Source organism: Lactuca sativa, chromosome 9 (assembly GCF_002870075.4).
Source record: "Lactuca sativa cultivar Salinas chromosome 9, Lsat_Salinas_v11, whole genome shotgun sequence".
In the NCBI taxonomy this organism is placed as follows: domain Eukaryota; kingdom Viridiplantae; phylum Streptophyta; class Magnoliopsida; order Asterales; family Asteraceae; genus Lactuca; species Lactuca sativa.
The window spans coordinates 82,130,641-82,151,723 of NC_056631.2; the positions used below are offsets into that span (position 1 = coordinate 82,130,641).

The following is a 21,083-nucleotide window of genomic DNA, read 5'->3' on the forward strand; positions in this document are numbered from 1 at the left end:
GTGAGCATAAGTGTGGGCCGATTTCTATAGTGTTCTTATTCTATCAAGAGTTTCCAACTTGTTTTGGTGATTTGTGACACCATTTGAGGCATCCACATTATTGGTGCTAGGCTCATAAACTCCAAGCTACTCACTACAAGAAAAAGGTATGTAATTCTATTTAGAGTTTTTTGTTATTTATGTACCTAGGATTGCATGGTAGATATATGAAGGCTTTGGAAATCATTTTTCATGTATAATAGAGAAAACATAGTTCCAAAGCTTCTAGGGTTGTATGTGCACCTTAAGGTTGTTAGGATGCTCAAAACCCATCAGTTCTCTCATCCATACCTTATTTCGATTTATATTTTTGATTTTCCTTTATGTACTGATCTTTGTTTGGATTCGAAACAATTTGTGTGTGTGTGGGTGGGGGGAGGGGGTTTCCTTCTTTCTCTACGGTTCCACCAGGTTTTTTTCTTTTGGTGTTTCCACAGGTTGTCAACTTGATTCTCGTTTCTTTTTCTCTTTAGATTCATTTGTATTGTTCCAACATTGGTGGCATAAAGAGGTGTTGGTTCATCCACCACCATCTTTTTCTCAGAGACTTATGGTTGTTTAAATGGGCATCCATTTGAAGGTGATATTGACATGGTTTTCTAATTTACTTTTCATCTTGTTTATCATCTTATTATTATGGGATAATCGGCATCTGTAATTTGTGTTTGTTACTAATTAACATTTGGTATTGTTTTGGACATAATTTTATTCTTCCCCCTTATGGTACTGTCCTGTGTTTATTAATTATAATTTTTTTTTTTTAAAAAATCTCTAGAATATGATTTAATGATAGTCATTGAATGCCTCTTATTGTTTTTGATGCAGGGTCATGAACAAGGCTTGGAGTTGAAAAGGGTGATACAAAACTTGTTATTCTTACAACAATCATTTTCACAGAATATAACTGTTGTTCAACGTTTTCTAACCTCCGAGAAGGATTTGTATCAAGAATGTTGTATATTGAGGCCACAAGTTGTATGTATTTATATATTGTTGAACTTTATTATTTGTATGTGTTTGTTTCAGGACCACTCAGAATGTAGCAAAGTTATGTGTAACAACAATTATGGATGGAAATTAAGAGACAATTTCATGAAAATTGAGATTCATCACACCAAAATGTCAAAATATAACAGCATGAAACACGAATGAGAATGAAGATTCTTTGATGAATTGCATTCTTATAGAATGAAGATTTTTTCAAGAATGACTTACTATAAAGCTTGTATTCGTATAGAATGTAGCAAAAATTCAAAAAATGACATTGTATTTTTATAGAATGTGATAGTAAAAATTGTTTTTTTGTTTATTTTTGGACCTTAGATTCTTCAATAATATTAATAATAGATTATTATTCTTTAAGAATGTTGTTATTATTCAACTTATGGTTCAAAATTTGTTATTGTTTAAAATGTTCATCCAATCAGAATATGTATTCTATTAGAATATATATTTTAAACTATTGGTCCACATTTATTCCTACATCCACACAATACTTACCATCCACATTATAACCTAGTCCTATATATATATATATATATATATATATATATATATATATATATATATATATATATATATATATATATATATAACAAAAAACTTCATAAATGGTCCCTGTTTGTGAAATGACAGAAATGCCCTTCTATTAAAGACCAAAAGATGACACATCAGCTATAAGGACCATTTGTTAAATGTTTTGAAACCATATGGACCATCTGTGAGGTTTTTCTATACTTAGGAATCAAATTTTAGATTTTATGAAACCAAAGAGACCATTTATGAAGTTTTGTCTTAGTTAAATTCTTAAAAAGGTTACATCAAAAAGTTAAGTATTAAAGATGTTATTTAATAAAATATTAAAGCTAATGGAATAATAATGGAATAATGAGATAACTAACATTTTTAAGCTATAATATAACTTGATCGTGAGAGTTGGTCTTATTTTATTATCTTAATTAAGTTGTACTTATGTAACTTTTTTAAACCATGGATTCACCCCTAATGATACGATTATAACCAAGCTGCCAACCAATAAAGCAAGCACCTTCATGGACTGAGACCGTGGAAGCTCCGTTAGCACCTTAAGGTTGTCTTTATCCTAAGACCCCTCGGGAATATTCAGAGACTCGGCTAATGCTTCTAGGCCCACATTCGGAAACATACCAAGCACCTCTCTTACCCACTCACTATCTAATAAACCGGACTGGCTTATTATCTGAATGAGATCGGAAAGAGAGGAGGTAGCCCAAATCTTCCAATAGGCGCAACGAAGTGAGAGGCCAGGGGGCAAGTAAAAGAGTCGAGTTGATCAGGCTCGACGACTGGGAGAAGCAAAACGAAATCCGGATTTGGCCGAAAAAGAAGCAACGCTATGGATACCATGACCGATCACCATCGATAAAGAAGAATCTTTCTAAATCACTTCGGTTCAGCGAGGCCTTCAAGCATCCAAAATACGCCGGGCTTGTAAATGACATAGCCCTCCTAAATGATGACTCCTTCAGAAAAACAAAGTTATTCAAGTTCTTTTTCTCAAAAAGATATATATATATATATATATATATATATATATATATATATATATATATATATATATATATATATATATATATATATATATAAGAGTCCATATTTAATAGTTCATTTTGATCACTAAATTAATTCTTCATCAATACTAATTAAAAACTATGATTTAATATTAATATATTAGAACTTATAATATATTAATATAAATCATAAACATATTATTCTCAAAAGACTATCCATATAAATTGTTCTGGTGAAGTAACACCCAAATGGACTATGCTAAGTCTCGGATCGAATACATACTAATAATAATTATGGGCTTAGACATCTAATCCAACAGTTTTTTTATACTTAGGGATTAAATTTTAGATTTTATGAAACCACAGAGATCATTTATGAAGTTTTGTCTTAGTTAAATTCTTAAAAAAGTTATATAAAAAAGTTAACTATTAAAGATGTTATTTAATAAAATGTTAAAGCTAATGAAATAATGAGATAACAATATTTTTAAGCTATAATATAACTTAATCATCAGAGATGGTTTTATTTTATTATCTTAATTAAGTTGTACTTATGTAACTTTTTTAAACCATGGATTCACCCCTAATGATAACTAGCCTATTTTTGTGGCTTTATATATATTATTTTCTTACCTTAAAGTGTTTGTCCAACATTCATGGATTTTGGTGTGGTTTCTTTGGCATTCTAAATAATGGGAAATCAAATTTTGTATGCTTGTTTATAGAAAGTGTTTAAAGAACATTATATAAAATGATATAATAAATGTTTTATAAAATGATATAATAAATGTTGTTCATTTAGTTACATGAGTAGATATACATTTACTAACATGTCATGAGTTTGTTTTTATAGGATATTGACGAGTCTATCTAGAGCATTTATAAGTAGGGTCATATTTAACCAATGGAATAACAGATAGATACTGTGTCTTATAAAATTGAATTATAAATGATTATAAAATTTATATAAACAATGAAAAACCAGTCCATAAACTTTTGTACAAAAGATATCATTTTGTAACACTTAATAATAAATAAAAGAGAAATTTATAAAATACCCAAAACCCTTAATTGTTTAGCTATTTTTATCCCCAAAAAGCGAGTTTTTCAAGAAACTCATCCAATTCGTAGGTGGTTATGGTCATTTGCGTAGGCATATTTAACCAATGGAATAACACATAAATACTATGTGCATGCTATTTGTTTTTATAGGTTATGAAATCGGTTGATGTCTAACCCAAGAGGTTGGTTAAAAAGACATACATTTTACAATATAGACATCTAAATAATTTTTGAAATATTTTTATTGGTTGAAATTTCATTGTTTTTCGAAAAAATTGATTATAAATAGATGATTATTGATTGACTTTTTATAAAAATAATATCAGGATGTTTTATTAGCAACACCCTAACCCAATATTGAGTAGACATAAAAATGTCATATTTCTTCACTTTTTCTTTTATATAAAATTGTAGATGGATAAAAGCCACCTACAATTTTCATCTTTACCTTAATTACCTCTCATTTCTTGACTCAAATTGTTAATCTCTTAATTTTTGGCTAAAAATTGTTAAGACATTAACGATTTTACTATTTTTATAAATTCCTTTAAATAATAAGATTATCACATCAGAACATCGCACGTTTACTCAATAAAGACCTGATGATGATTATAAGTTAATTAAATGAAAATTAAATAGTATACGCGTTAGGACACAAATAGACATAATTTGTATTTTTGTGCTATTATAATAAAAATCAAATAATGTACCCACTAACAAAATAAAAACAATATGATGAATATCGTAAGTAATCAATCACGTTAACAAAAGCCAATATAAGAAGAAATATGCTCATAAAAAACCCCTAAACTTCAACCCTTTTATCATTTCCATCCATACCATTTCCTATAATTACTCTATTACCCCCTACACTACTATTATTAACAGATCTATCACTTCCAACCCCCTTAAGAATCCCAAATTTACTTAATAACCCCTCTCCCCAATCCCACAGATTCAGTACTAAGTAAGTCCCTATCCCACCGATCAATCCATATGCGATGGAATACGTCAACGGCATCAATATCAACGTCATGAACGCCGGAATCGCCTGTTTCATATCATTCCAGTCAATCTCCACCACCGATCTCATCATCAGAACTCCGACCAGTATCAACGGCGGCCCTACAGCCCACGCCGGTATCGACGCTAGCAATGGTGTGAAGAAAAACGCCAACATAAAATATCCCGCCACCGTCAACGCCGTCATACCAGTCCTCCCACCTTCCCTTATTCCGGTGGAAGATTCTATAAACGCTGTCACCGGTGACGTCCCAAGGAGTGACCCAACAACGATCGACGTTGCGTCAGACATGAAAGCAAAGTACTGACCTTCAAACTCTCCGTTTTCGTCTGCGAATCCGGCGAAACGTGCCATGGAGTAGAGAGTTCCGGTGGTGTCGAGGATGTCGACGTAAAGAAATGTAACCAATGCTTCCCAGAAATACCCTTTGTTGATGCTGGAAAAGCTCAGTGCACCGGCGGTGGATTCAATTTTATGCACGTCGACGACCTTTTTGAAGTAATCGTAAGCGGCGTCGCCGGCCGGAGTGTCGGGAAACGCCGTTACTTGCGTGTTACGGAACCATGATACAGCAGTTACAAACACAATGCCATAAATCATCGCACCTTTTACGTTTTTAACCAAACAGTAACCGATAATTACGAAACCGACCACGCCGAGCCAGAACGTTGGGCTCTCCATTCGGTTATGCAGACACATGATATCGCCGGAGACGGAGCCGCCGGGGAGGAGGGTGACAGTGCCGTTGGGGAAAGTAATTACCGGCGCGAGTGAAGCGCGTGAGGAGATTGGACACGCGCCGATGGTAAGAAGAGTTGAAGAACTGTAACCTATTAAGCCGATACCTTGGTTGCTCTGCAAGCCGATGAAAGCTAAAAACAAGCCGATTCCGGCCGACGAAGAGATTCTCACCGGCTTCGGAACCAATTTCGCAAGCTTAGCTCGTAAGCCGACGGCAGAAATCAACAAAAATATCATCCCTTCGATGAAAACAGCGGCGAGGGCGTTTTCATAGGATATGTTACCGGAGCCATGAAATCCGACGACGGTGTAAGCGAAGTAGGCGTTAGCACCCATTCCCGGAGCTAAAGCCAAGGGTAAATTAGCGAAAGTGCCCATGATCACACACCCAATAAGCGAAGAAGCTACGGTGGCGACGATAAGATCTTTCCGGACTCTTCCCAAACACTCGGTGTAACCAGGGTTCACCGGAGAAAACTTGCAGGTGTCGTCGGGTTGAATGACCCGTAAGTTCGGACCTGTGCAGTTGGAGACGGCGACGGATGAATCAGAACAGAGGTCGATACAGTCGGAGACGGAGCAAGGGCCGCCAGAGTCTGAAAGGATACTGGCGTTGACAGCGAGAATGTAAGCCATGGTGAGGAAGGTGGCGGTGCCGGCGCGGAGCTCGGTGGTGAAGGTGGTCTTGCGTTCATTGAGTTTGAACCGTTTTCCGATCCGGGATTTTCCGACGAAGGTGTTGAGACGTGTCAATGATGAGGGTTTTGGTTCCGGTGGACTGCCGGCCTCCATTTTGGCCGGAGTTATGGGAAATCAGATTGTAAATTTATGAATATTGAACATGGAAACGTTTTATAGGATACGTGATGAATAAGTTATAAAGAAAATGTGTTTATTGTGACAGAAGATGGAAAAAATATGACGATTGATAATAATAAGAAGAAGAGATTGGGTGGGATGATTCTTATACTCCAATAAGTGGTGGTATCTTTTTTTTTTTTTTTCAATTTATTTATCATTTTCTTAAATAAATATAATTTGGATTTTGAAAAACGAACATAACCAAAACAATAAAATACAGTATAATTTATGAGACTCAAGCTTAAGATTCATATTAATGGACGATGGTCAACGGTTGGATTGTATCTTGGTTATTATCGAATTGGATTATTTAAATTGTTTAAATTATACTAATTTATATTTTTGTTATTGTGTTTTTGTTTTATGGGTTAAAATTGTTTGATGTGTAATTTAATAAGAACTACCCTACAATTTTTAGGAATGTGGTTAGGATGATTGGTGGTTGATAATGATGATGATTTTGTCTTGTTTTCTTTTTATTAAAAAGAGTTATGTTTTTTTCTATATTTTATCAAAGTTTAATGATGGCATATAAATCATAAGCAACACTTACATGTCTTTTATCATTTTGTTTTTTGTTTTTTATTTTTAGATTAAAAAAAACTAATTAACAAATTGACAAAATTTTGTAAATGATAACCATACTTTGTATAATTCTTATAAGACTAAATTACAAAAAATGGTCTTTGTGTTTAGTTTGTGTTTAGTCGTAATTTATTATTTTTATCTAAAAAGTTTTGGATTAATATTAATGGTCCAAAATAAGAATTTCATCCCAGTTTTGACTATAATTTTTTTTTTTAAAGTTTTTAGTGATTATTTTGTCATTTCTATATATTTTTTTTAAATTTCTTTTTGCTATAGAAATCAGAAAAAAAAGGAAAAAGAAAATACATACTCCACCCATCCACCCACCTCTCTCTCTCTCTCTCTCTCTATCTCTCTCTCTCTCTCTCTCTCTCTCTCTCTCTCTCTCTCTCTCCCCCCCCCCCCCCCCAATACCCATCCACCCACCTTTTTGTTGGACCACCGTTTGAAGCACCCCCTTTCTTTCTTTCTGTTGGTATGATCGCCACCTCTCTTTTTCTCTCTTCTGCTGCTACTAACACCTCAACCGTTTGGAGATCTTGAAAACCCTAAGGTCGACATTGATAGAGGTAGTTAAAGGATCAGTTTATAGTGTCGCCCCTTTCTCACATCTATGTAAGTTACAACACCGCACCTCTCCGTTGTTGACTCACACCGTAGAGAAACCCTAACCCATTCTCCGCCGCCAGAAACCCTAATCAACTTACAACATCGTCAGAGTTCTTGAAAACTCCAATTCACCGCCGCCTCCAATGAGATAGGTGGCAACGCTAGGGTTTTGGAAAATGAGAAGGACGACGAAGCTAGGGGATCTACTGAAACCCTAATCATTGGCGAGTCACCGGATATGGAGAAAGATGAAGGTGGTGGAGTGTAACATCCCAAAAATACAGATAATTTTTTTTTAATTCATTTGATTCATAAAGAAACTAATATCAAAACAGTCGAAAGAGTTTTACTGTAACATGTTATCAGAATACAAATTCCCAAAATCACTAAATGCGGAAAAACATAGAGTGATGTGGTGCAATTAGGCCGGGCCCGTCCCCTTCGAACTGGAAGTACCTGAAACATAAGCTGAAAACTGTAAGCACAAAGATTAGTGAGTTCCCCCAAAATACTACATACTAAACAAACATGCTGCCAAGCATATACGAGTGCTTGCCTACCCCTTTAGTCTATTTCAACCGGATACTGTCAAACATATCTATGTGCTTGCCTAATCATTTGGTCTATTTGAACCGTATACTATTAAGCATATATGGGTGGTTGCCTACCCTTTCAGTCTATTTCAATCGGATACCAGGTTTATTTCACCCCTACTACTACCACATAATATCATAACAAAAATCACAGAGTCATCAAGCAAATACAAGCATAACTAAAAATTGTCACAAAGACATTCATCGCACTACAACATAAACTAGTGGGCCGACCTTGGTGCCTTCGACCCACCGATACTGCAAAGGAAGACTTACCTTAGACTATAGGTATCAAATCGCACTCAGCGGATGACTCACAAACTCCTCTCCCTATCGCACAACCATAAAACCCTAATTAGAAATTAGGTCACATTCTAACCCGAAAGTCCAAAACCCTAATTCTTAAATTAAGGACAAAAGGGCTTCTTTATTTTTTCCTTATTGGGCCTCCCTCCTCCCAAGGCCCAAATTTAATCAAAGTCCAAAAAGGGCATCCAATCCCAACTATAAGGCCTCTAAGGCCCAATATGGTCCAAGAACCCCACACATGGCCTTAAGCCTAAAAATGACCTGCTACAATCAGGTGGGCCCGATGCCCAACTAACACAAGCCCAAAGCCCAACACTAAACGAGCCTAAAAATCTTATAGGCCAACTGACTGCTTATGCGTGATGTACTTGGCTTGTACGCCAAGCGTACGCTGATGTTGACCAGGAGTCGGGATGCTGACCCAATATGCGCAACGTAAACTGGAATACGCATGGTGTACTGGTCTGCCAATCCAAACACACTAGCATGCCTTAATCTATTAAGTCCTAACGTCCAAAACTTAGATCCAAGTTCCTAATAATGTATTAAGTGATAAAGTTGCAAAATTTATGCTTTTGCATGCACGTATGTGGCTCAAATCATGAATTAAGTCTATAAGAACACTTGAATGGTTACTAAAACTTACTTGTTGAGGCTTAACCATCAAGATCTGATTTTTATGACTCAAAACACTTCCAAGAGTCCAAAAGGACAACTCATATGGCCTGAAGTTGCTCATACTCCAAGAATCAAACTATGGGACCAAAAGATACCATTTTCTAACCTAAACCTAGATCTAAGCATGGAATGATCAAGGTTCAAAATTTATACCTTTAATAGGCTAGAAATGGTGCCAAACTTTGACTAAAAATACTGTTTATTTGCCTTTGTCTTTCCATCTCAATTGCTTGCAATTTCTTCTTCTTTTCATCTGATTGTTCAACTTGAATGCTTTTCTCCTTATCTTTGGGATCTACATTAGAAGTTGTTTTGAAAAGGGCAGAACTCGAACCCTCATTGATCAAAATCCTTTTTGTTTGGAATTTCGACTAATAAAGATTCCTTATTGTAGTGGTTGTTGTTGATGATATGATTACTGGCTTCATTGGGATTGTTGTTGGAGTTTGAATAGATATAACTTTCCCCACAACTACTTCGGAGTCATCACCAGGTCCATTAGATGAATCAACTCCTCTTTCTCCCCCGTACGAGACATGCACATGATGTGGAGCATTTGTTAGTAAACGAAGTACCAAATTGAGGATTGGAACCAACTTAGCTTTGATGTTGGCCTCAATGTTCGAAACCATTGTAGAAATGGAATCTTGAGAAATGGAAGATTGAGTAGAAAAATCTACTTTCGATAATGTTTCTTTAATAAGATAAAAAATCTTTAACGTTCTCAAACAGTTTTTCATCCTTCTTAGTCTTGACTTTTAGATCTTTTGAATAATCCTTGTTGAGTTTAACCAAGTGAGTTGTTGCACCAGCTATGACATCAAAATTTTCATGCAATAAGTTATAGTTATCATCAATCTTCTTAACCTCTTTATACATCAAGGTTTAACCTTGAGTTGAAAAGAAGCTTTCTTTTCAACCACCTTTTTTTTTCAAAGAGTTCATGATGCTCTTTAGCAACTTCACGAAGCTTAGTGATCTCATATTCAAAGTTTCAAGACTATTCAAATAGCCACTCTTTCTTCATGTTTCTTAGAAACATCTTCAATCAGAGTTCTCAGTCGAGACTCTTGAGATTTCAAAAGATACTCAACTTTAACCCCACTAACATAATTCTTGCCTCCAGTATCAGCCAAAAATTAAAGAAGAGAATTCATTTTGGAATTGAGAATCTTGAATTGCTTACCCGACATGATCAACTCATTAGGTATGTCTTTTTCTTCAGGGTTGAACTATAAATCAACAAACTAGACCATAACATCATCATCATCTACATCAGTTTCTGTAATGATTTTCTCAGTTTGAGTGGATTGTGAAGAGAACAACATAGCAATTGGTTCTTGCATAACACCAGAAAATGTTGGAGAAAGAACTATATAAGAAATTGGTGTAACCGATGTATGTGGTGGAGAAGATGGTAGTGGTGGAGGAACAACAGTTGTTTCGAATGTAGTGGTTGTAGTGGTTTTCGATAGTCTTCATCCCTTCTCCTATATAGACATTTCTGTCCTTATTAGATAAGTTCATAGTGAGTTTTGGAGTTTCGATCTCCTGCAAATTGGACTCAGTATTTGAACCCCCGGGTGGTATGACTTTCGTCTTCTCAGGGATTGTGGTAATTTCTTATGCACCTAAATTGATGTTTACATTCATATCAGATACGTTTTCATTGAGATCAGGATTTCTTGTCTCCTTGAAAATTGACTTGACAGAGGTATCCCTTTGTTGTGACACACGAAATTGACCTCCCATTTCTATATCCGTGCCATCACTGTCATGATCTGATTCAACAATAACATCATCTATCTTATCCTCAACAGGAGTTTGATTTCACTTCTTCAATTTGTGAACCACATCCAAAGCACTTCTCTTTCATGAGGCAGGAGAATTAGGAGACAAAATCTCTATAACAACAGCTCCTTTTCGTGTAAATTGTAGCTTCTTTACCATTTTGGAAGCCCCATTTTTCATAGCACGTTCTCATTGAATGGGAATTTCCGTAGCAACTGCTTTAGATTGAGTCAAAACAATTTCAACTACAGGCTCATTAGTAGGTTTCGCGGTTTCAAATTCTGATGGTTTCTTTGCAGGTTTCTTTGTTCTTTTAAGTACTCGTTTACCAATCATTGTAGGTACAGTGTCGTTAACAAACTATGCTACTACTTCCTTTGGTTTCTCATCATGTTTCTTTTTCTTATGGCCCTTAGATGTTTTCAAAGAACCTTCAACACCTTTAGATGGAATATTTGGTGGTAGAATACTAGATGGAGTAAGGTCTATTGAAGCTCGATACTGAACCAACAATTGATGAGTAGGATTCACTAAATTGAGCATCAAATCTGAAATTCAAGCAACCACAGGAAAAATCATAGCATCATCCACAAAAATCTTAGGAACATACATGGATGGAAAATCAACTATATTAACACCAGTTGGAAAAAGAATATCTTCCTGAGTATAAACTTCACTCAAAATCAGTCCCCAAAACCTAGCACTCAAAACTCCAGATGCCAGTTTTGAATGAGAAATAGAATTCCTAAATTCTTCCCGCAACGAAGATGCATAATCCACATTTACCCCATAATACACTCCATCCATAATCAAATAAACTTCAAACTTTTCCTTGTCCAACCCATAACTTCTTCCTGTTAAACATCTTAGAATAATACCTAAGAGAAAACTCCAAATACTGGGCAAACTCGACTTCTTGAATTGAATTATAATAGACAAAGTAGGTTGATGACCCGTCTCGTTGAACATATGAATAACCTGTTCCGTAGTAACTTCGTAAAACATACCAGAAGAGGGTAACTTCAGAATTTAGGCAAATTTCTTATTGGTTAGTTGCTTCGTCTTTTGAGAGATCAATAGGAATGTAACCACCTTGGTAGTTTTGTTGTAAACTGCAGTAGAAGCTGCTAATGACAACCATTGCATCAGGATTGAAAAAGAAGATGATAGTGTATGATTAAGAACAAAGTTTTTCAAAACAAATACCATCATTCTAAGTTCTTTAGGGTAAATTTCAAGCGAGGGATTAAGCCAATGATTTGTATGTTGAATCTTCATCATAGGTTGTGAAACCTCTTCATCATTGGTATTAAACTGATCAACGATGTTTTGTTCAGCAACCATTGAAGTAGATTGAGAGAATTTTGGAGAGAAAATTTGCAATGAACAGTTAGGGTTCTTGGAGAGAATTCTAGAAAATTGGAATGGTGATGAGCCGTTTCTACATATAACTGGCATGAAATTTGAATTCAAATCGTTGCCCAGTAATAGATCGCCATGTGGAATATTGGTTACTTAACCGTCACCAAAAAAAACCGCCAGGTGTAAAAGTGATGATCATTTTTTTCCTCAAGCCTCATGGATATCTTGAAACATCCTATCCAACAAATATTTCGCATCTCCAAACTAAAAATGAACCGCTATCACTTTCGATACTAACAGAGAACCATCCTTCATTATGGAGGCTAGGCTCGTTTACTTATGGGAATGATAAGCGAAATCATGTGCCATACTTGATGAAATCTATGTTTCGCGTTGGTGACACCCAAAACCTCAAGGATTTCAGTGCTTTTGTGTACTAAAGCCCAAAGAATAAGAGAGAATCAAAGTAAAAACAATTGGCAGTGTGATATCAAGGAATCTTTGATATAAAAGCAAATAGACCCCGAGCAAAGATATGCTTCATCCGACATCAAGAGGTGATGAACTACTTGTGTGGTTTCCCATGAATTACAATCGAAAACTCATTAAAGAGTATCGAAGGACCTCTTTTCATAAGGTTCATGGGTGGTTTAATTTTCATACAAATTTACAACTTGACATAAGTGTAAAGAATTGTGCAAAATACTTGGATGACCAGTTTAGTCAAGAACAAGTAGGATTTGAAAATTTTGAAGTAACAAAAGTTAGAGAGATTTTCAAACGGAAAAATCATTTCATAAAAAAATTTAACAACTGGATCTATTGGGCAGTAACGACTTGGGATAAGTACATTTCATTAAGATCACACAATGAAAATGAAAATGATATTTTGAACATCAAAAGTGGTACATTGAAACAAATGTTTCATGATAATCTTGAACATGAAAGTTTCACTATCAATTCATTAAGTTGAGGTTTATTGGGCTTCACCTTCATCATGGATAAATGACTTAGGATCATGAACACGGATTCGTGACATACCTATATCCTGGTTTGTTTTGACCAGAGATATCTTGGGCATGTGTCATTGTGTGTGATTGTGTTAGAAATTTTGGGTGAAAAGATTGGATATAAAGACTCATTTTACCTCTACAAAAAATTGGACTTAGCAGAAATCTATTTAATCATCTTGAGAAAAGAAAGGTTGCTCGTCGTCTAATGTGAATACATCCTAATTGGGAAGAAAATTTTGTGTGGAAATTTTCATTAAGGCTTCGAACACAAAGAGTCTATGAGGCTTGTGGACAACATGTTGCAGCATGCTTCTAGGGACACCTAACTAGGGTAAAAGTCTCGTTCCATACTTGTTCCCTTTGAATATTCTCATTTGGCATGCGAAAGAACAACACGTTGTTACAATGAGCTTCCAAAATATGGAAAATATTTTTTTTTTGTTTTTCAATTTCAAAAAAATAAAACTCAAACATAATGAAAATATTTTTGGAATTTTGATTTTGTAAATGCAAAAAAAATAAGAAAATGTTTTTGGAATTTTGAATTTTATAAACGAAAGTACAAAAATAAGAAAATCTTTTTGTGTAGCACCTGGTTCCCGGTACGTATTCCTTGTAATTAATAATTCTTATTTCTTGCATTTTTGCCTTGGACTCGGCGAGTTGAAGGACCAACTCGCCGAGTAGAAGCGGGATGAGACGCGGGGTCCAAGCTTTGGACTCGGCGAGTCGGTCCCCGGACTCGACGAGTAGACCCTGTTTGGGCAAAAACCCTAATCCGGGTGTTTGCACCCTATTTAAACGCTCTAACTTGGCCTCCTTTGTCCCTAACACTTCCAGAGAGCTGTAGAGCGAAACCCTAGCCCCAATATTGTTCTTGAGAGTGTTCTTGGCTTTGTGAAGAAGGTTTGGAGCTTAGAAGAAGAAGGAAGAGGTTGAAGTGTGCAAGGAGGGGAGGTAGATCCGGAATCTTAACTGAGAGAAGCTTCCATTCAGGTAGAAAAGTTCTTACCTTGATCACTAGTTCATTAGATCCCTTTTTTGTCCCAAATCAGTGGTTTTCAAGACCTAAAACCTCAAACTCCATGTATTTGTGCTCTATGTTCTGAAAGGACTTTAGATCTAGACCCTATGGACGTATTAGAAATATAAAGTTTCTGTGGTTGAAGTGGTTGAGGTCCTCATTGAGTGTATGACCTCATTAAAAGCTTGGTTTTGCCTTTTGGAGCTTATAGGGCCATGCATGCACGTAAAGTTTGCAACTTTACGTGATAAGCATGCCCTAGGATTATAGATCTATGGTTTGGAAGCATTGCATGTCTCAGATTTGGTATGTATGGGAAATGGATCGAAGGGACTCGACGAGTCCTAAAGTGGAACTCGGCGAGTTCTATGAAGGTGGCCTTAGACTCGGCGAGTTGGATGAACAACTCGGCGAGTCCTATGAATATTGCCTGGAACTCGACGAGTTGTTCTTCAAACTCGGCGAGTCATATGAACTGTTACTGAGTAAGATTAAGTGTTGAAGGTCCAACCCTTCGTATCTACACGCGGAATTAGCAATTTAACGTTTAGCAATAGTCCCAGAAACCCAAATCCTCATAAAGGATGCTCTGATGAGGATTTGGAAGCGAGTGGGAGGTCTGCTCGTGGAGACTCGGCGAGTTGTTCTCGGACTCGGCGAGTCGGATCGCGAGTCGGTTCTATAATCCCAAGTAGTGAGTTGAGGGTGACTCAGTGAGTGGGAAGAGGGACTTGGCGTGTAGGACCAGTTTAGTAGGAGAAGGACTCGGCGAGTCTGTGCCATGACTCGACGAGTCTAGTCAATTGGAAGTTGACTTTGACCAAGGAGTTGACCTTGGACCAGGGGTGGGTCAGTCATTTGATCTAAGGGTATTTCTGAGTGGCTAATCTATGTTTATGGATTTGTAGCAGGAGGATTACCGGTGCAGCAGTCAGACGACCAACAGTTAGAATTTTGGTAGCTAGTTTTCGAGCTGAGTTTCCTTCCAGCAGGAACGGGTCTAAGGCACCAAGGCCGGCCCGTATAGACGAGATGATAGTATCAGAGTGTGGGCAGTGCCCGTATCTCTTAGTTGAGTCTGATGATGATATATGCTAGCGTGGTAGAATTGTTATACTCATTGTCTGTGTGATACTTGTATGTTATGGTTTAGTAGTGGAGTGTGGGCGAGGCCTGTATCTCCTAGATAGCGGAGTGTGGGCGAGGCCCGTACCTCTTAGATAGCAGAGTATGGGCGAGGCCCATATCTCCTAGATAGAAGAGTGTGGGCGAGGCCCGTATCTCCCAGTTAGCGGAGTGTGGGCGAGGCCCGTATCTCCTATCTGTTCATTATATGATTGTATGGTATGTGGTATTATGGGGGAACTCACTAAGCTTCGTGCTTACAGTTTATAGTTTTGGTTTCAGGTACCTCTTCAGCGAAGGGGAAGGAGCTGGCACGGTAGCGGCACATCATACACACCCCTTGTTTTTCCGCACTATGAGATTGTTCTAGGATTTGTACTCTGACACTATGGTGGATTCCATGTTTTGGTTTTCAGACACGTAATATGTTTTAAGAAACGATATGATCGAATGTTGTTTATTTTCAAATGTTTTGCAAAATGTTTAATTAAAAATGAAATTTTTGGCTGTGAAAATTGGGTCGTTACAAGTTGGTATCAGACCCCTGGTTTGAGGGATTCGGACACACCCTCGGGGATGTCTGATCTCAAATCAAGGGATTAAAGGATTTCGAAAAAGGAAAAAGTTTTCTAAAGTATTAAGTAAAGAGTTTTACGAACGAACAAAGTGTGTGATATGCGCGACCGGCCGAGCTCAAGTAAGTATTCCCCAAAATACCCATGCAAGTTTATGTTATGTTTAACAGTTTCAGTAGAACAACATGCTAGAATAGGACTAAGGATCTAGGAGTGATGCCTTACGTGCCTGCTTTAGGTTCTTCAGCTTATGAGAATTGCATGCTAGTATTGAGTAGACAACAGTAGGATAGCCTGTTTAGGTTTTGCCTGACAGTATGAGTTTAGCAATGTATGCTAGATCAGTTTCTCTCTATGAGAACGAATTTGCTTGAGGTTGTTCCCTTTTGTCTGAATGCTGCTTGCTTTGTGCTTTGTGGGGCTCTGAGTGATGGGAGTTAGCCATTAGGTGAATACGTCACGTCACATGTGACCAGGGTTGAATAAACTTAGAGTACTGGATTTGACCCTATTGCGCAACTCTCGTTTGAGTCTAACCGTTGTAGGGACGAGTCTATTACTCGAAGGATTATCTGAGCCTCATCACATGTGATGGTATTCAGATAATGCCTAATTGGCATTACAAGGAGGTCTTCAGCAGCTGAGGACCGGGTAGGGTGGAGTCGGGGCAGTCCTTGAAGAAGGTACGGATAAATGTGGAAGGTAGTATGGGCCCGTACTACTGAAAGCAGAGGATCCATACCCGAAATAAGGAAGGCCGAGACAGGACGAGGGAACTTGAAATAGATATGGTCCCTTTAGAAGTATTAGTTTCACTAATGGTTGCCTATGTCTATTGCAGAATGGTGGTGCTACGTCAGAGGCCAGCTGGTGGCAGTTCTGGAGAGGGATCGGGTTCGGGATCAGGTTCCGAGCCAGTAGATGAGAGGCTACGCGAGTTCATCGCGTCAGAGATCACCAGAGGCATCCTTGAGTCGACCCCCATCATTTTCGGGTCGATCAAGGAAGGGATAGTTGAGCTGATGGAGGACCGCCTCAGGGCGTTCAGGAGTGACATGGCATCTGGACAGTCAGGATCTCGCACACTGTCCTTTAAGGACTTCAGGGGCAGTGGTGCGCAGGATTTCCATGGGGCAAAGGACCCCATTGCTGCCAGACGATGGATTGCGGACATTGAGTCCGCACAACTAACTAGCTTCTGCCCCGATGGGTCGAAGGTGAGATACGCAGCAGGATGTTTGAGATACAGAGCTAGAGATTGGTGGGAGTCCGTCGGTGACTCGTTGGGAGCCTCGGCTGTTGAGGCTATGACCTGGTCAGACTTTGTGACCAGGTTCAAGGCAGAGTTTGCGCTGGCTGTCGAGCTTCAGCAGCTGGTCAGGGAGTTCTTAGACATGAGACAGACTACAGAGACTATGGCGGAGATCACCGCCAAGTTCCGGGAGAGGGCATTGCTGGTACCCCAATATACTGGAGACGAGGATATGAGGAGGACCCGCTATCATGACATGCTCCACGCTGACATCCGAGAGCGTGTTAGCTTTTCAGCTTGCCCTACCCTGGAATCCATGATTGCCAGGGCAAGGGAGAGGGAGATTGATCTGGAGCATATCCGGAAGAGGAAGGCAGAGGCGGGGCAGGCGGCTGGGGCTTCGGGTAAGAAGCCCATGGGATCAGATGGTAGGCCGAAAGGCCAAGGAGGACCGGGCCGCTGCGGGAAATGCGGCAGGTCACACGAGGGAGCTTGTAGATTGGGATCTTCGGGCTGCTACAAGTGCGACTAGACGGGACACTTTAGCAGGGATTGTACTGCCCCTGCCTCGGTTGTTCAGACATCTGAGTTGCTGTGTTTCCACTGCAACCAAAGGGACCACAAGAGGGCCAATTTCCCCCAGCTAACAGTAGCATCAACGCTAGTGAAGACGCCAGCTCCAGCGACCCTGCGGATCACAGATGGCCGGCAGGGAAAATCAGAGGCTCCAGTGGTGAGGAGCCGGGCCTTTCAGCTGACTGCAGAGGAGGCACGCGCCACGCCCAATGTGGTGATGGGTATGATTTCTTATTTATGCGACTGTAATTTTGATATGCTATATGTATGTGCTTTGTCTAGGATCGTTCCATGTGAACGGTATCCCAGTTCAGGTGTTGTTTGATTCGGGGGCTACCGGGTCGTTTGTTTCTCTTGCGCTTAACAAAAAGTTTCCTGAGTCTCCGGGCATGTTGGGTTGCCCTTTAGAGGTAGAGATTGCCGATGATCGATCGGTGTGAACATCAGCAGTGTTCAAGGATTGTGTTCTAAGGTTGTTTGAGGAGTGCTACTTGGTGGATTTGGTTCCCATTCCGTTGCATGGAAACAAGGTGATTATTGGTATGGATTGGTTAAGCCCCAATGGGGCAGTGATAGACTGCGCACAGCAGCTAGTGCGAGTCCAAGCCCTAAGTGGGGGAGAGTTGGTGATTCAGGGCAAGAGACCACAGCGAGGGCCAGCCTTATGTTCGGCGGCGAGGGCAAGGCGCTACCTCCAGTAGGGTTGTGCAGGTTATGTCGCGTATGTTACGGATGCCCGGGAGGCGGGTAGAGCGACAGTGGACAAGGTGCCCATAGTACAAGAGTTCGCGGATGTATTCCCCGAGGAGCTGCTTGGGATACCCCCGGAGAGGCAGGTTGAGTTCAGGATCGACCTAGTCCCTGGTGCGACTCCGATAGCCAAGGCACCGTATCGGTTGGCTCCTCCCGAGATGCATGAGTTGTCTGCACAGCTACAGGAGCTGTTAGACAAGGGATTCATTAGACCGAACAGTTCACCCTGGGGAGCCCCGATCCTGTTTGTGAAGAAGAAGGACGGGTCGCATCGGATGTGTATAGACTATCGGGAGCTGAACAAGGTAACGGTGAAGAACCGTTACCCACTCCCGAGGATTGATGATCTCTTTGACCAGTTACAGGGAGCATCTTGGTTCTCCAAGATCGATTTGCATTCAGGGTATCATCAGATGAGGGTCAGATAGGGGGATGCGCAGAAGACCGCGTTTCGGACGCGCTATGGCCATTATGAGTTTGTGGTGATGCCGTTTGGGCTCACCAATGCTCCAGCTGCGTTCATGGATCTCATGAACCGCTTGTGCAGACCGATGCTGGATCGGTCTGTGATAGTTTTCATTGATGACATCTTGGTTTATTCCAAGACGCAGGAGGAGCACGAGGGGCATCTCCGAGAGGTGTTGGAGACCCTAAGGAGAGAGAGTTTATATGCTAAGTTCTCCAAGTGTGAGTTCTGGTTGCGCGAGGTGCAATTTCTTGGGCACCTTGTCAACCAGGACGGGATTTCAGTAGACCCAGCCAAGGTAGAGGCCGTGATGAGATGGGAGGTTTCGAAGTCTCCATCCGAGATTCGGAGTTTCCTGGGTTTAGCGGGCTATTATCGGAGATTCATCCAGGATTTCTCCAAGATAGTCGTACCGTTGACCATGCTAACAAGGAAGGTCGTGGTCTTTCGTTGGGGGCCTGAGCAGCAGGCAGCGTTTGAGACACTAAGACAAAGATTGTGCGAGGCGCCAATCTTAGCCTTGCCAGAGGGCATGGAGGATTTTGTTGTGTACTGCGATGCGTCCATCTCAGGTTTGGGCGCGGTATTGATGCAGAGAGGGCATGGCATCGCCTACGCGTCGAGGCAGCTGAAGCCTCATGAGGCGAATTACCCGACACATGACTTGCAGCTGGGGGCTGTTGCGTTCGTCCTCAAGATTTGGCATCATTACCTCTATGGGGTTCGTTGTACCATTTATATGGACCATAAGAGTTTGAGGTACCTCATGGATCAGCTGAATCTAAACATGAGGCAACGTCGGTGGTTGGATGTGGTAAAGGATTATGATTGCGAGATCCTCTATCACCCAGGGAAGGCCAATGTGGTGGCCGACGCGCTTAGCCGTAAGGCAGCGCTGATCCGAGATATCTGCCTACGGATGACGGTAGTGACTCCGCTATTGGAGCGGATTCGGGAGGCTCAGTAGGAGGCTATGAAGGAGGACCATCGGAAGAGTGAGCGGATCGTGAGTCAGGTTTCCTTCTTCGACTATGATAGACGGGGGTTATTGACCCTTCACCGTAGGGTGTGGGTCCCTTATTATGGTGACATGCGTCAGGTTCTGATGGAGGAGGCGCACAAATCCCAGTCCTCTATTCATCCCGGGGCAATGAAGATGTATAGGGATCTTCGTCTAGAATATTGGTGGCCCTGCATGAAGCGGGATGTGGCTTGGTACGTTGAGCGGTGTTTAACCTGCAGGAAGGTCAAGGCCGAGCATCAGAGACCGCACGACAAGATGCAGCCGTTGGACATCCCATTATGGAAATGGGAAGATATTACGATGGATTTTATCACGAAGCTTCCCAGGACTGCGCGGGGAGTGGATTCTATATGGGTCATCGTGGATCGATTGACTAAGAGCGCCCACTTTATTCCGATTTAGGAAAGCATATCAGCCGAAAAGTTGGCCGACATCTATATCAGGGAGATAGTGGCGCGGCACGGGGTGCCAGTATCCGTGATTTCAGAAAGGGATGTGCATTTTACTTCCAAGTTTTGGAAGAAGTTTCATGATGAGTTGGGTACTCGTCTGCATTTCAGCACCGCTTTTCACCCGCAAACAGATGGTCAGAGTGAGCGGACCATCCAAACGTTAGAGGATATGTTGCGGGCATGTGTACTGGATTTTGGGGGTAGTTAGGATACTTACCTTCCGTTGGCGGAGTTGTCGTATAATAATAGCTATCAAGCGAGTATCGACCGTCCTCCCTTCGAGATGTTGTATGGGAGGAGGTGCAGGACCCCGATTTGTTGGGGAGAGGTTGGCCAGAAGGTCATGGGGAGCACCGAAGTAGTGCTCAAGACGACAGAGAAGATTCTACAGGTTCGGAGCAGGCTTCAGACTGCTCAGAGTCGGAAAAAAAGTTATGCCGACAAGCGTTGATCAGACCTGGAGTTCTAGGTCGGAGATATGGTCCTCCTGAAAGTGTCACCGTGGAAAGGTGTCATTCGATTCAGGAAGCGGGGCAAGTTGGGCCCGAGGTATATTGGGCCGTTTAGGGTTATAGCCCGGGTGGATAAGGTGGCATATAGGCTGAATTTGCCAGCCG

General features: G+C 40.2%; 1 protein-coding gene across 1 annotated transcript; it reads right to left on the bottom strand.

Moving 5' to 3' along the window:
- Positions 1–4,372: 4,372 nt before the first annotated feature.
- Positions 4,373–6,365, bottom strand: LOC111885346 (adenine/guanine permease AZG1). The gene has a single exon (XM_023881605.3). It carries the CDS (start codon positions 6,205–6,207, stop codon positions 4,456–4,458), a length of 1,752 nt encoding a protein of 583 aa, XP_023737373.1. The 5' UTR covers positions 6,208–6,365; the 3' UTR covers positions 4,373–4,455.
- Between the last annotated feature and the right edge of the window lie 14,718 nt (positions 6,366–21,083).

What these genes read in the sequence shown, in the direction of transcription:
- LOC111885346 (XM_023881605.3), bottom strand. Translation starts at nt 6,207, where the DNA reads ATGGAGGCCGGCAGTCCACCGGAACCAAAACCCTCATCATTGACACGT.